The sequence below is a fragment of the Siphateles boraxobius genome, unplaced genomic scaffold, assembly GCF_051911475.1.
Source record: "Siphateles boraxobius isolate OS27281-9 unplaced genomic scaffold, OSU_SipBor_1 9, whole genome shotgun sequence".
In the NCBI taxonomy this organism is placed as follows: domain Eukaryota; kingdom Metazoa; phylum Chordata; class Actinopteri; order Cypriniformes; family Leuciscidae; genus Siphateles; species Siphateles boraxobius.
In genome coordinates this window covers 19,505,940-19,521,672 of record NW_027509219.1, presented here as the reverse complement: position 1 = coordinate 19,521,672, position 15,733 = coordinate 19,505,940, and the positions used below count along the sequence as shown (strand labels likewise).

Here is a 15,733-nt window from a genome sequence, read left to right as displayed (position 1 = left end):
AAGCCACAAATATTATGTAGTGTTTAACATATCAGTAGTACATGTACATTCAAATATAAGTTTTATCATGACACTTCTCACTTTAATGTAAATAGGCCAGTTAAATAATAGCATATTAAATGAATCACCCTCAACATGAAAAAAACAGAGCGTTTAGGAAAGTTTCCAATCAAGGAGGCCCATCACTTTAATTTCTCCGGTTGATCAGCAGGCTGTGATTCAAGTGTGTTCGGGAGTAGTTTGTGGAGTTGTGAACGCACCTGTCTGTTTCTTAACAAAATGATTTTTTTGTAGTCATATTTAAAGAAAACAAACATCCCAAATGTGTAAAAGCTTGCATTATTCTAATGTAAAAAAAATCTTAATGTAAATTATATTAACAATATCAGTCAAAACTTTTTTTTAAAAAATCAAAATGTGCATGCACAACTGAACTACTTAGGCTATCCATAAACATTTCATTCATTTTCGAAATAAAGTGAGTTCTCACTTGATTCTGTCTACAGTCCTCACTGCAGTTCAGCACGAGGATAATAAACAGTGGAGCCCAGAAGACAGTGCCCGTGATGATGACGTAGCCAAACCTCTTTGCCACACGGCCATCCAGCCTCTTCTTGCCCAGCTCGAGGACTGCTGGGGTCAGAGACTCAGAATACACACCGCACCAGCTATATGCTTGGTGCTGCGTGCTGATTCCCTGCGGCAGGTGCGATTCCCCCACCCCCCTCTTATTTCCCCCATCTCATCCTAAGTGACCTTTATTTTCAAGTGTATTCCATAAGCAACAATTAGCATGAGCAAATATGAGACATGAACCAAAGTCCGGGGTCTTGAAGTACAAAGTCAAAATCATTCCGCTTTTTATACTGCTACTTACTTACTATATTAATGAATTAATAGGCTACACCAACAAACAAACAAATAAATATTACTTTTAGTTGGAATTATGTCGTGAGAAGAAAAACAACCTCCAAGAACACTCAGTCTGCTTCAGAAGCGTAATTATCTACCTGTCTGTGTTTATTTTGCAATAATGACCAACTGACTCACACACACAGTGTTGGGAATGTTATTGGAAATGTAATGGGTTACAGATTACAAGTTACCCTATTTAAAATGTAATAAGTGCGTAATAAGTAATAAGTATATAATAAGTTGATTACTTTTTTATTACTTCTAAATTTCCAAACAAATGTTTTCAATTGTTAATTATTTTCAAACATTTAACCTCTAAAAACAGAGATAGGCCTAGTTACATTTAGTAATATTTTAGAAAAAAACACAGTTCATAATACTGTAGTAAAAAACATGATGTTTTTCTTCTTAGAAAAAAAGGGTAATGTCATGATTCCTGTCTTGTGTTCCCCTTGTCTTGTGTTTACTTTTGTCATTTCCTGTCTTGTGCCAAGTTTTGTAGTCTTTCGTATTTTTTCATGTTGATTTATCTCCCCAAGGTGTATCTTGTTTCCTCATTTCCTAGTTAAAGCTGCAGTGTGTGATTTTTAGCGGCATCTAGTGGTGAGGTTACGAATTGCAACCAACAAGAGTTACGGTGGCCGACAGGAAAATATGTCATCGTCTGAGACAGCAGAGAGTAGCCAGTTCAGCACTGAGGTTTCTTTACAAGGATAAATTAAGAAATTATGTTTACTTAATTATTCAGTAAAACTATATGTTATTGCGAATAATATTATTACTTCATTGTGTCAGTGTTTTATTCGCTGAACTAAGCTTGCTGTCATGGCGGGGAACAGAACACAGGAAGCAATAGCAAGTAACTCAATTTATTAATGACAAAAACAATGACACGGGCGTGGAATGATGGCGCAGGGACTTCGATGGCCAGGAGTGATGACAGGAACCGTGAAGTGGTGAAACACAGAAGACGGAATCCACACAACCCAAACGATAATCCACAACGAAACGACAATCCACGAAGAACACGAACACCGGACGAGCGGGATGACAGGACTGGAACACCGACACAGGAGACATCAAACAACGATCTGACAAAGAGGACAAAAACCGGTGAGTATAAATAGGGTGAGGAAATGGACTGCAGCTGGTGGTGATATGATGATCAGCTGGAGCGGATCAGGTAATGACATCACACTCACGCCCACTACGCACGTGCATTCATACAACAACATAAACACGAGACGAGAAGGAACCAGAGAATAGTATACCGTGACACTTGCTTCCTTGCACGAAGAGCAACATAGTAACGAAACGCGTTTTTTTAGGGTAGCGTTTCTCAACGGGGGCAAATTAATGAATTAATATTTAAATGTTGCTAGTAGCCCACTCAGACTTGTCCGGCTAGTTACCAGCAAATGATCTCCATAGCAACACCTAAAAACAAATGCCGCAGCCGGCAGCTGTCAGAGTGAATGCCGCTGACGACTGACAGCAGACTCCGAACTCTGCTTCGCGGTTTAAGATAAGATAAATGTGTCCAATCAAAATGTACACAAGTTTCGCGGTTTAAGAGTAATGTGTCCAATCAAAATGCACACAAGCACAAATAGTTAGGCTAAAACAATTTTGATATTAAAAACCATTCAAACTGCATGGCGGAAAACAAGAAGTGCAAACAGTATAGTGTTGAGTACATTAGATATGGCTTTATTCCCTCACCCACGAACATCCAGCTCCCGATGTGCCTGCTTTGCCAGCAGGTTTTCTCTAACAAGGCAATGAAACCATCCCGGCTAAAGGAGCACCTAAGCTTTGCACATGCAGACGAAGTACCGCAGCCGTCCCAGTTTGGTTACCTCAGGTTTACTCCGGCTCAAGCTGACATCCTCGTGTCCTGATGTTAAAAAGTTGGCTGCCTGTCACCAGGCTCAGGGCTCACACTAATGACCATAATTACGGTGGTTGTTTTTGACTCATTTGTCATTTTTTCCTCGGTTCAGTTCAGCTGATGCCGGGGGAGGTCCCAGCTTGAACCTGGCACAGTAGTTGGACTTTGCCCTGTTACTGTGTGGATCTTCCTTCACTGTAGGCGAAGCGGAGCCTCGTGCCGTCATGGCCGTCCTTCCAGTGTCTCGCCCCATCATGGCCGCCACACCAAAGCCTCTTCACGTCATGCCTGCTGAGCCTGCAATTCGTCACGTCATGCCTGCCAAGCCTAAGTGTTCTGGAAAAGACATCACTCATCATAGTCGCCATGGCGATTTTGAGTGTGTGGGCAGTACCCACATCGTCTCCAGTCAGTGAACCCTTGACCAAGACGGTCGCCGCCGTTCCAGAGTCCTCAGACAAGATGGCCACCGCCGCCACGCCTGTGTCTTGGGACAAGATGGCTACCGCCACTATGCCTGTGTCTTGGGACAAGATGGCCGCTACCACCACGCCTGTGTCTTCAGACAAGATGGCCGCCTCTACACCTGTGTCTACGCCGGTGTCTTCAGACAAGATGGCTGCCTCTGCCCCTGAAGCGTCGGATCCCCCCTGGCCTTCTGAAGCGTTGGCTCCGCTCTGGACGCCTGTTCAGTCTGCTCCGCTCTGGACTCATGCTCCGCCCTGGATACCTGCCAGGTCTGCTCCACCCCGACCGCCTGCTCAGCCTGCTCCGCCCTGGCCGCCTGCACTGCATGCTCCACCCTGGCAACCTGCTCTGCCTCAGTCTCCAGGCCCTCTTCCATTCCAGGGCACTGGCCCTCCATCGCACCCCCGTTCCACCTCTGCTCCATCAACCTCATAGACCTTTATTTTTTTGTGGAGTGTCTGGAATCCACTAAAGAAAAAATCCAATAAAGGGGGGGCTCTGTCATGATTCCTGTCTTATGTTCCCCTTGTCCTGTGTACTTTTGTCATTTCCTGTCTTGTGCCAAGTTTTGTAGTTTTTCATGTTGATTTGTCTCCCCGGTTGTATCTTGTTTCCTCATTTCCTAGTTAAGCTTGCTTTGCCCCTGTGTATTTATAGCCCTTGTGTTTCACTTGTTACTTTGTCAGTTGTTGTACATGTATTGGTGGCTTTTGTTTCTGTGATCCTCGTGGCTTTGTTCCTTGAGTTCTGTTTTATCTGTTTGTGTTACTTTATTAAAAATCCTGCACATCCTCGCTTTCACCTGCTTTCCTCAGCAAGTTACAGGTAACCCTAACCCTATCTGCATACTATTCTTTTTGTGTGTGTGTGTGAAGGGAAAACATTATACCATGTAAGGCCTAATATTGATTTCTCACCAACAGAAGCAAAAATAGATTCTAGTTTCAAACTCACAAACCAAACAGACTCCCCTCTTCCCCATAAAATGCATGTTTTGTTCTTTTTTAAATAAAGGTAGGCTATATTCCACCTAAAATCTTGTTTAGATTCAATGACCACTCTGTTTTGATAGTCAAAACGGGACAAACAAATTGAGAGATTTGTCCACTAGTGGCTCTTAAGGTTAACATCTCTATGGTTAACATTCATCACAGTACGAGGAGAACATTGAACTACTCTATGTTTGATAGCATTTTCATAGCTGGCAAACATATTTTGAACTGAACTGTCAGCTATATTTGTGCCCTTGTCTAATTTCTGGATGAAATTATTTTACATTTCCAGCACTGGAATGCATTTTTTTCACTCACCATAATCACTCTGACAGGTTGTAGCCTAAATCTTTCAACAGCAATGTGCGCTGCAAATTCAAACGAGAGCCAATCAAAAGCTTCATATAGGCTACTACTGATATGTTAAGCACTTTGTAATATTTTGTTGCCTTTGGCTTGCTTACTTGGGGACATTTAATTTAATATTCAACAATATTAGTGATCTGCCTGCATTGACACCATGAGAACTGAACTGAGCAGGAGTATGACATCACGGTTTTCTCCAGATCGACTATAAATGAATGACCTTTTTTTTTTCGCTGAACTTACTTAAACTGGACTATGACGCTGTTTTCTTCTAGACACAAACTGTGTCGCATTATTTTCCTGTTATCACTGTAAAATTGCTTTGAAACAATCTGTATCGTAAAAAGCGCTATAAATAAAATTACTTGACTTTATCAACTTTTTTAGTGTTCGCTTTAGGCTACTAAAAGGCCTTTAAATGGAAGTAGACATCGTGCACATCAAAAACAGGCAAAGCAAAGCAACAAATTAATATAAGTCAACATATACTTGTGTAGCGGGACGAGGAGAGGGGCGAGCACTCCCTCTACCCATGTAGCTGACTACGCCACCCTGTTAAACAGGGAAATATTAATATTACTATTATTTAACCACCTACGAAAAAGGACACAGGAGTGTGGTTATCGAAGGAGGGTCTGAGACGTGGATACCAAAAGTACAAAAAGTTTTATTTCAATCATCAATCAGTAATCTAAAAAAACACATTAAACGACTGAAGGACCAGGTTATCACATATATTAAATACCCCAAACACGAGAAGGAGCCGAGGCTTATCAATGGCAGAAACAACTAGCTTAATGAGCACAAGGCTCCTGTACCACCCTGTGCACCGATCTCACCACGACACACGCACACCAATAAGGTCAAGCACAGCACTCCGTGACAGAATCCCACCACTGCACACGAGGGCCTATGAGTGGCCTGCCCCAAAGCCTTGGCTCCTGTAACAAAAACACAATTAACAGTATAATTTCCAAATAATAAGATAACATTTGACATTGAAATCAAGTTACAAAAGAAAGAAAACAAATTAAAAAAAACAGTTATTCACACACTAAAGGTTCATGCATCAAACCACGCTGAGGTTAAAGGGATACTCCACCAGTTTTTCTTATTAAACTATGTTATTCCCTTAACTAAGACGAGTTGATACATACCTCTCTCGTCTCAGTGCGTGCACTATATCGCTCTGTATTGCCGCAAAACTATGTTAGCACTTAGCTTAGCCCATGCACTAAATATGGGCCAAGCAGAGAAGCGACCAAACACTTCCACGTTTTCCCTATGTAAACACAGTTACTCGAGTAGTGTAACTTGACCTGGGCTGGTGACAAAGTCCTCTTACCGGCTCCCGCTTCCTCTCCCTCTGACATTTCCGTCAATACAACGAGAGGAAGCGGGAGCCGGTAAGAGGACTTTTCACGAGTGAAGATATTATTGCGCCAAGTCGAAGTGCTCAAAAGCACTTGTTATGGTATTCCGCCATACAATATAGTCATCAATTTTAAACGCTTAGAAAAGCGCAACGGTTTATGGTTTATGTGGTAGAAAAAAGTGTAAAAGCAATAGCAATAACCGCACCCTGGAGAGGATTGTGAAACAAAACCCATTCAAAAATGTGGGGGAGATTCACAAAGAGTGGCCTGCAGCTGGGGTCAGTACTTTAAGAACCACAACGCACAGACGTATGCAACATATGGGTTTCAGCTGTCGCATTCCTTGTGTCAAGCCACTATTGAACAAGACACAGCGTCAGAAGCGTCTCGCCTGTGCTAAAGACAAAAAGGACCGGACTGTTGCTGAGTGGTCCAAAGTTATGTTCTCTGATTAAAGTAAATTTTGCATTTCCTTTGGAAATCAAGGTCCCAGAGTCTGGAGGAAGAGAGGAGAGGCACAGAATCCACATAGCTTGAAGTCCAGTGTAAAGTTTCCACAGTCAGTGATGGTTTGGGGTGCCATTTCATCTGCTGGTGTTGGTCCACTGTGTTTTCTGAGGTCCAAGGTCAACGTAGCCGTCTACCAGGAAGTTTTAGAGCACTTCATGCTTCCTGCTGCTGACCAACTTTATGGAGATGCAGATTTCATTTTCCAACAGGACTTGGCACCTGCACACAGTGCCAAAGCTACCAGTACCTGGTTTAAGGACCATGGTATCCCTGTTCTTAATTGGCCAGCAAACTCGCCTGACCTTAACCCTATAGAAAATCTATGGGGTATTGTGAAGAGGAAGATGCGATACGCCAGACCCAACAATGCAGAAGAGCTGAAGGCCACTATCAGAGCAACCTGGGCTCTCATAACACCTGAGCAGTGCCACAGACTGATCGACTCCATGCCACACCGCATTGCTGCAGTAATTCAGGCAAAAGCAACCCCAACTAAGTATTGAGTGCTGTACATGCTCATACTTTTCATGTTCATACTTTTCAGTTGGCCAACTTTTCTAAAAATCCTTTTTTTGTATTGGTCTTAAGTAATATTCTAATTTCCGGAGATACTGAATTTGGGATGTTCATTAGTTGTCAGTTTTATTCATCCCAATTAAATGAAATAAACATTTGAAATGTATCAGTCTGTGTGTAATAAATGAATATAATATCCAAATTTCACTTTTTGAATGGAATTACTGAAACAAATCAACTTTTTGATGATATTCTAATTATATGACCAGCACATGCATATAAAACGTAATTTATTATTGAAATATATGACTACTGAAATACAGGGAGCCACATACTGAGGCTGTGATGCTAAACACAAGGGCTGCGTTCCAGTCCAAATTGTCATGCCCTTCACTCACTAACTTCCCTCCGTCTTGTTCACTCGGATGTGCGTCATTGCTCACGTTGCACGAGTGTCCACTTCTGGCGGAAACTGCAATGGGCTGAACTGGAACGTCCTAAGCCCTTGATAACTTGGAATCAGCTATGGAGTTGATTTATTATTTACAATTTTTTTCCCTTTAAGAATTTGTTTAATGCAGCATCCAAATGTATAAAGGTGTGTTTGGGTTGTTTTACATAAAAAAAAATCTAATTAATATATAATAGAGGTGTTTGTGGTGGTGGTGATTAGATGAGATCGGCGGTGACGTCACAATCGTGTTGCATTGTGGTATATGGAACTGCCTGAAGTGTACATATGAAGTAGACTCGCTCCCTCGGTCAAAATCGAGGGAACGAGTGTCTATCCATATAAACTTCCCTCGTCCACTTCACGAAGTGGAACGCACTTCAAAATGGCGGCAGGGATTCCCCCAGGGGAAGTGCTTAGGGAAGTTTGCAAGTGCATGTCTAAAAGTAGACTGGAACTTTTAGCGGTCATTTAGCGGTTTAATCTTGTATTTTTACTCAGTCTCTTAGCTTACTCTGGGGGTCTTTGATTTGGAGAGCACTTGTTTATAGCTGCTAATCAGTCCCAAAATCATGTAGGATATTCAGATTAGTAGGAGTGGCTTCTCTGATTGAAGCTAAAAACACAAGTTTTATAAATCCATGTGCAAAAACTACATTGTTCTCAATCATAATGTTAGTTTTAAATATGTCAATACAACTGCAGTTAGTTAACTATATTTACAATGATTTGATCGCACATCTTAAGAATTCATTTTTATTAGAGAACTACATGAATATGTACACGATGCAAATGGAAACAGTACACAGGCCAAAATCCATATACATGATAATACCAACAACTTTTAGTGCTTCATCATTTCATTCATGTATACACAATTCATATAAAATGCAGTCATCCAGTTATAGGGTGAATGGTGATAATATGAATTGTAATATTCTGCCCAGGCTCTGTATGAACTCCAATAATCCTGTCCGGCCACTTCCTCTTCCAGTTCATCAGTCTCGTCCTTTCTCCACTTCCGTCCTGCAGAGGCAGCCTTTCTGCTGGATTTGGAGGTTGATCTGCGTTTCTGGGGAGGGGGATTCTGGGATTGAGGTTTACATTGCCTTTGCTTGTTTCTGCTGGACTGTTGTGACACTCTGGCTGAAGGTAAAGAGGATTCATTTGATTCTGGACGATTGTGTACATGTGAGACTCTTTTGTCTGGAAGAGCAAGTGTGTGATGTGAAGAGCTGTTGGGGACAGAAGAGCTTGATTCACTTTCAACCTCCATCTCTGACTCTGAAGAGGAATCATCAGATGACACGGAAGCAGTCTTCTGATCAGAAACCTCCTGGGGTGGAGGAAGATCTTGATAGGGCTGTGATGTTTTTACAATATCTGATTTATAAGCCTCCTCATCATCATGGCCGTTATGCAGTCCATTAACTGCATCTCGACTCCTGTTGAAATCGTCATACTGGTGAATGACTTCGACAGATCTTCCCAGACCTTCTGTTATGAAGATCTCATAATCTGCCACAGCTTCGTTGAAGGTCATAAACTTTCGTGCCTGCAACTTAAAGGAGGACAGTGGAGGAATTCTGGGAAGGGTGTCATTCTGCTGTCTCTGAGTAGGAGTTGAGTCATGTTGTATGTTTGTAGCAGATGGTTTTTGCCTCTTAGGTTTAGGAGAGGGATTTTTAGCCTTGGTTTCAGTTCCACAGTAGGATTTATCACCCGTGGCCCGTTCTGTGATGACAGCAGAGATGTGAGTCTCTCTGGAGGGTTTAGATGTTGTCTGTTCAGATTTAGCTTGTTTCTTTTTTTCTGGTTTGGGAATGTTAGGAATTTTGAGAGTGGGTTTTGAAGGAGGTTCAATGATCACATCCCAGTCACAAGTCTCTTCCATGATCCCTGGAGGGATTGGATCTGTGAAAGACACGCAATTTATGAACTCTAATTTGAACACGTTTCACAGCCTTCACTTTAAGTTTAAGGAATATTCCAGGTTCCATACAAGTTATCAACAGCATTTGTGGCATAATGCTGATTGCCACAAAACATTTAAATTGTTCTAAGAAAAATATACAGCAATTATTAGGGGACTAAAAGAAGGAAAGCTTATAATTTCATAAGAGTCGTTTTTTTATTTTGATGGTGTTGTGTTAAGTTACGTTACATTAATGCAAAAAGTGATTTATTTTTTTGTCTGTTGATTGACCTTAACTTCCACTGAACCTGGAAAATTCCTTAAATGATAGATGACTTTATAAAGTTTTACTTTCTCTATACCTGGTAAATGAGTGAGATTCAGAGAGCATTTCTGAGCAATGGCCATCATCTTGTTCTCCTCTTCACCATGGCAACAGTAAGTCACAGCAACCCCTAGAGTGCCTGAAACGCAATAGACTGAGGTCACGGTCAAAGGAAAGACAGTGCTGATCGTGTCCATTTCTAAAATGCTGATGAGAATGAAGAGTGAGTTCATCCACAACATCATCACGTTCAGGTTTCAATTATGAATTCTGATTCTGGAGAGCTGCGGTCATTAAAAAGCTCTTGATCGTTTGTTTTAGCAGCTAATTATGCAACTGATTGCTGTAGTTGCCCTTTCAGACTCTGACCCCTGCCAGACTGTCTCAGAACAGATCTCTGATTAAGCACTCTCATGTAAATGTCCAAGACTCACATTAATTAAAACCACAGAGATTGTGGCTTCACATATATAGGTGCTTAATTGTTTAATAATTGGACACACCAAATCGTCCAGCACGACCAATGCGGTGCATGTAGGTCTCCCAGTCCTGAGGAACATCCAGATTAATCACCAAGTTCACCTTCTCAGCATCAATACCACGTGACGTCTGTGGAAGAGACAGATTTATAAGAGAGGAAATGTTACTTTGGTATTAAACATGGGATGTTTTTCAGTGTAGGTGTTATAATAGGTTGAAATCCTCACCAGATCGGTGGATATTAAAACTCGACACTGATACTGCTTCAGCTTCCACATCGCCTCTAACCTCTGGTCTTGACTTAAACCACCTACATGCAAAACAAACACAAAGGGTTTAAACATAATAACCATTAATAATGGCTTTCATACATTTACATGCCCACCTTCTAAGTTCTTTCTAAAATCATTCTGAATCCAAATCCTAGTGAATGTGTGTGAAGAAACCTGTTGTTATAAAATTAGAAATACCCTGAAAATCAACACTGAAAAGTATATATTTTTCCCCTCAATTTCTGTGGGCTGTTAATTTTATGCTAAGAGTATGTACAATTAGAGTATTGAAATAAATTGTGTATCTGAAGGGGCCATTCAACAAAAAAAATGTTTTTGCGTTTCACTGTGCTGCTTTTCTATAAATTGAGAATCACATTTTTTTGTTTCAAATAGAGATCATGATTCTCCCACGATTCTTAACAGACACCTAAACAATAAACATGTAAATTTACTAGAGGCTCTGACAAAATATTTATTTCTGCAGTCTATTTCATTAATATGAATGAATTATTTGGGGGGGGGGGGGGGTCAGTTTGAATGAATGATTCAATGATTCAATGACTCGCTCATAAATACTTCACCACAGTGTTTTTGAACTAATCTCTTGAATGAATGATTCAATGACAAATACATTTTTAACAATCACTTGTCGCCACCTAGTGGCATAACTCATTACTCTATTTTGATCGCTACCATAGACATCAGTGTTTATATTTGAAATATAAACTTATCTCAGTTCGTCTGTGATTATTTGAATATTTTGAACAGAAATAACAATGTACATGACAACTGCTCTCTCTGGCTCAGTGGCAGCGCCAACACAGATCAGAATGTTCCACTATGATTTTGTCAAAGGTTTAATAGACATAGGCAAATCATTGGGAGCAGGGTTTACACACACAGCTCTAACTGGCCTACATCCATTACACTCACCTCCCTAAACCTCATTCCCATCAGGGTCACGGCACCAAATGTAACCGGTCCTACTTGACCCGCTTCAAACCGGATTCGAACTGGGGTCTCTGGCATGGGAGGTGGGCGCGCAAATTCTATTAAACTTTATGAACTTCAATTACAAAACCGAATCAAGATCAGTTACAACCATACATTTAATACTAGTTAGTTGACTTGAGATCAAACCTATACAGTATCAAACCCCTGACATTTCAAAAAGCTTAAAAACAGTATAATATAAAGCACTAATTGAATTTGAAACAAAGGGTTCATGAAGATATTAAAGCTTTGTGAAGCAATGTATCAAACATCCTCATGACTACAAATCATTCATCGAACAGTTAGGAAGCCGCCGTAAAAGTAAAAGCATGTTCAATAGACAATTTTTGAAAGAGACCCAAGGTGAAACTCACCTGAGATGCAGACCGCAGGCAAACCTTTGGAGGAGAGGATATCAGCCAGGTGCTGAGCTCTGCAGAACAACAGCTCAAATCAGGCTTTCATTACTTTCAGTAAAGATCACAACACTTTTGGAAATAGAAGTTGCAGAAGCGCTGTAACATCTGTTAAGATGCAGTCCCATTTCAGTGAAATTTTGCTTCATTTTAATAGAATTCTGCATTTTTGGAAGTTTTGCACAAATGCAAAAAAGGTCCCTTATGCAGATTTCGCTCATATTCAAGTTGGTCACTGATTTCGTTGTGCTGACCAACACAAAGCTGCATGGTTTTACTGTGACTGTACCTTTACTCATCACAGGCATTAGAATGTTTTCAGAGTAATGAAAGTAATTGTAAAGGTGTGGGGAAACAGCTCTTGCCTGGTATGGAGGTTTGAAAACACCAGCGCTTGGTTAAATGGGATTTTGCTGAAAAGTTCGAGAAGACTTTGAACCTTCTCCTCAAAGATTTTATGAGGCAATGAATGCGATGGAACAATCTTATAGTACTGTTTTAATCCTGGGGGAGAGAGTACACAAGAACGATCCTGTTATCATGCACAAACGGTTTCAATCCACAATTAAAAGGATATTTAAACAAAAGAAACAAATCAGAAAGCTGCAGACTGACCAAGGAGTCCAGGGTCTGTTGGGTTCAGTCGCACAAATGTTGGCTCTCTCATGTATCTTGACAGATGTTGTGCTAAAGATTCTGGGTAGGTGGCAGAAAGGGCCAACATTTGTTTATTTGCTGGTAGAGAGGAGAATATCCAGCTAACACAGAAAACAAAAAGATCAGTTAACTCCAACCTGTTGAATTACAACACAGAACAGTCTCTGAATAAAATGCACATATTCAACTCTTACTTGATCTGCTCCTGAAAGCTGCTGCTGATTTCGTCCTCCAGCAGTTTATCAGCCTCATCCAAAACAAACAAGCGAACAGAGGACGTAATGAGGGCTTCCATCTCAATTAGCTGCTTAATACGACCTACAAATACAACACCACTTCATCAATACTGCCTAAAAACATCTAAACCAAACACACTCGCTATTAGAGAAAGCTTTACTTACAAGGTTAAATAGCATTCCAGACAATTACCCAAGATGAGAAATCTCACACTTTGTTTTACAATTATTTATTAACACATCTTTTAATAGCATCTGACTTCACAAGTAATTTTATTAAAAATTTTAAGTTGAGAATTTATGTAAAAGTACTTTTTTTTTTTTTGCTTAAAGTAGCAATGAAAGGGAAGTAGTGATAGATATTTTCTTCCGTATTGTGGTGTACATTTGAGTGAAAGGGAATATCAAAAAAAAAGAAAGGGAAAAAAATAGAGCAGCCCTTGGTTCAATCCATCGGTTGTCGAGGATGGAGGCAGATGTGAATGCGTGCTTGCAGTAGATAGTAAGAAAGGGGCGGGGTTTGAGCGGACTAAATGATTGGAGAACTCCAGCATACATCACCAGACAGAAGTCTGTCACTATCAACGGAAGATTGAGTACTGACAATTTGATTGAAAATTGAGGTAAAAAAAAGGGCATAAAAATAAACATACATGCAAGAATTGTTCATATTAAGATGATTCTGCCATAGAGAAGTCGGCATGAAATGAAAATGCAGCAGTTTATAGACCTTATTAGAGCAGTGCCATGACAAGACTGAAAGCGAAGCTGAGACTTACAGTGTTTTCCATGGCATCCACTGTTAAAAGGTGTATAAGGCTCCTAGATCACTTATTTTCCACAGCTTATATTGTCGGGAGTTTTTGTTTACTGAAATATCTTGGAAAGATATTTTCATGTTTCGTCAGACATGAACAAAGACATCTAAGCTAATCTAAACAAAGTTAGTTATAATTGTATTCCGACTAAAGGCTGGAATAGCCTACACTACATTACTTTTAAAATCTGAACAGAGTTTAAAACACTAGGCTTGCCAACTTTGTAAATGGTTCTAGAGAAAAACTGGGCATCATACACTAAACGAAGGAGGATCACACTCTACCAGACCTTCAAATCGTTCTGAACACAACAAACACACACAGAAACTCACACACTATGAGACGCATGACAGATGAAACAAACATGGATGTGCAGGAGATGATGGCAGTAGTTGTTGTAGAGACTCTGTGTTGAGTCTCAAAAAAATAAAATGAGCCAAGCACATCTGGATGCGGTCCTGGGTGGGCAGTGGTGCTGTCAGTTGTTTTATCTGTGCTAATGTCAAATATTGAGGGTAATTTTCTTATGCGTGCGCTGTTAATTTACTTTTGTATTGTTATTGTACTTGCATTATTTTTTATTGCAACACTAGAAGATAGAGGACAGCTTTGGGTTCAGTAGCGACGCGTCATACTCTTATGTGTTCTAAAATCGGCTCAAAATATCAAACTTGTTTTGATATCTACCGACTGGAATGGAACCATAGTCTGAAGCTAAAACAGAGTCTGTGCCCATCACACATTAAGCTTTTCTGTGAAATCTGTCAACTCTGATTGACTGGCAGACTTTCGGCAACTATTATTGACTTATCCAGACTGCAAATCAGGGCAAAAATCTGAGCAAAAGTAGTGTATTCCAGCCTTAACATATCTTTTTTTTTTTTTTACGAGCTCAAACCTGGTGATCCAATGGCAATGTGGCATTTCTTCAGGTGCAGTTTATCTTGACTGACAGGTCGGCCACCAATGAACACGTGGCACTGCAAGCCCTCCATAGCGCTGCCTATAGCCATGACAACAGCATGAATCTGCACTGCAATCTCCCGAGTGGGGGCTAGAACCAGCACCTGATGGGACAAGAGAAGGCTGCATCATCACGAAACAGGCACACATTTGTGTTTTGGGTGCTTATATTTTACTTGAGATGTTAAAAGTCTTTACGATCTCCGTACTGTCTATGTGTGTGTGTGTGTATATATATATATATATATATATATATATATATATATATATATATAAACAATTATTATAGGACAGAACATAAATTAGTAATACAATACATTTAGTAAAATATCAGAAAATTTTCTCAGATTAATACCTGTGTGGTTGTGTTTTCCAGTATAAGAGAGTCCAGAGCGATGGTGGTGAACACACAGGTTTTTCCTGTGCCAGATTTGGCTTGAACAATAAGGTCTGAATAGAAGAAAACATCAATAACCATTGTTTCCTTCAAATGGTGAATGAAAAGACAGGCATATCATTTTATTGATAAACTACACTCAATCATATACTACATATTACACCAAAGAGCAGACAGTTTTGGTATGTAATTATTAATGACATAAAAGTAGGTTTAGGCTTGTTTTGGTATTGTTTCGAGTTTTATCAGGCCTCGTACCGAGTCCACATCTTCCCAGCGGAATTGCCTTCAGCTGGATGGGGGACGGTCTTTGAAAGCCAGAGGCAGATAAACCCTCAAGGACGGGTTTTGAGAGGAGTAAAGAGCTGAACTCGACACCGCCGTTATTTAGAACATCATCTGTCCGAGTTCTGGATTGCAGCTCATGCGCTGCTTTCTTGGATGTCGCCATGTTTATATTGCGACTAAATTCTGTTCTTCGGCGCTGAATATATGAGTTGAGCAGAGAATTACTGCGCCTCCTTGCGTACATTAACAGAACCGCAGCTTAAAATACCACCAACATGCTGCAGAGGGCGACAAACACACATGCTTGACATTAACAAATAAAATAAAATAAAATTCTATATGGAGATAGAATTGAATTTAGATTTAAAGTACATGTTTACAAAATTAAAAATGAAATTCCATTTAAAGCAAACTTTGAAAAAATATAACATCGAATAAATGTTTGTTTGTTTGACTTTTTTTGCTTGACTGTTCAGATTTACTGG

General features: G+C 40.2%; 1 protein-coding gene across 1 annotated transcript; it reads right to left on the bottom strand.

Moving 5' to 3' along the window:
• Window positions 1–8,227: 8,227 nt before the first annotated feature.
• Window positions 8,228–15,448, bottom strand: ddx20 (DEAD (Asp-Glu-Ala-Asp) box polypeptide 20). Its single transcript, XM_077223333.1, has 11 exons — window positions 15,219–15,448; window positions 14,919–15,013; window positions 14,499–14,667; window positions 12,741–12,864; window positions 12,505–12,647; window positions 12,255–12,393; window positions 11,848–11,906; window positions 10,433–10,515; window positions 10,229–10,334; window positions 9,763–9,864; window positions 8,228–9,399 (listed from the first exon to the last, which is right to left on the bottom strand). The coding sequence occupies exons 1-11, from the start codon at window positions 15,409–15,411 to the stop codon at window positions 8,330–8,332; spliced, it is 2,283 nt and encodes a 760-aa protein (XP_077079448.1). The 5' UTR covers window positions 15,412–15,448; the 3' UTR covers window positions 8,228–8,329.
• Window positions 15,449–15,733: the final 285 nt, after the last annotated feature.

What these genes read in the sequence shown, in the direction of transcription:
- ddx20 (XM_077223333.1), bottom strand. Translation starts at nt 15,411, where the DNA reads ATGGCGACATCCAAGAAAGCAGCGCATGAGCTGCAATCCAGAACTCGG. An exon ending in GCTGGGAAGATGTGGACTCG is followed by an intron (nt 15,014 to 15,218) that starts GTACGAGGCCTG and finishes TCTTCTATTCAG; the next exon opens with ACCTTATTGTTCAAGCCAAA. An exon ending in GCCTGCGGTCTGCATCTCAG is followed by an intron (nt 10,516 to 11,847) that starts GTGAGTTTCACC and finishes TTTTGCATGTAG; the next exon opens with GTGGTTTAAGTCAAGACCAG.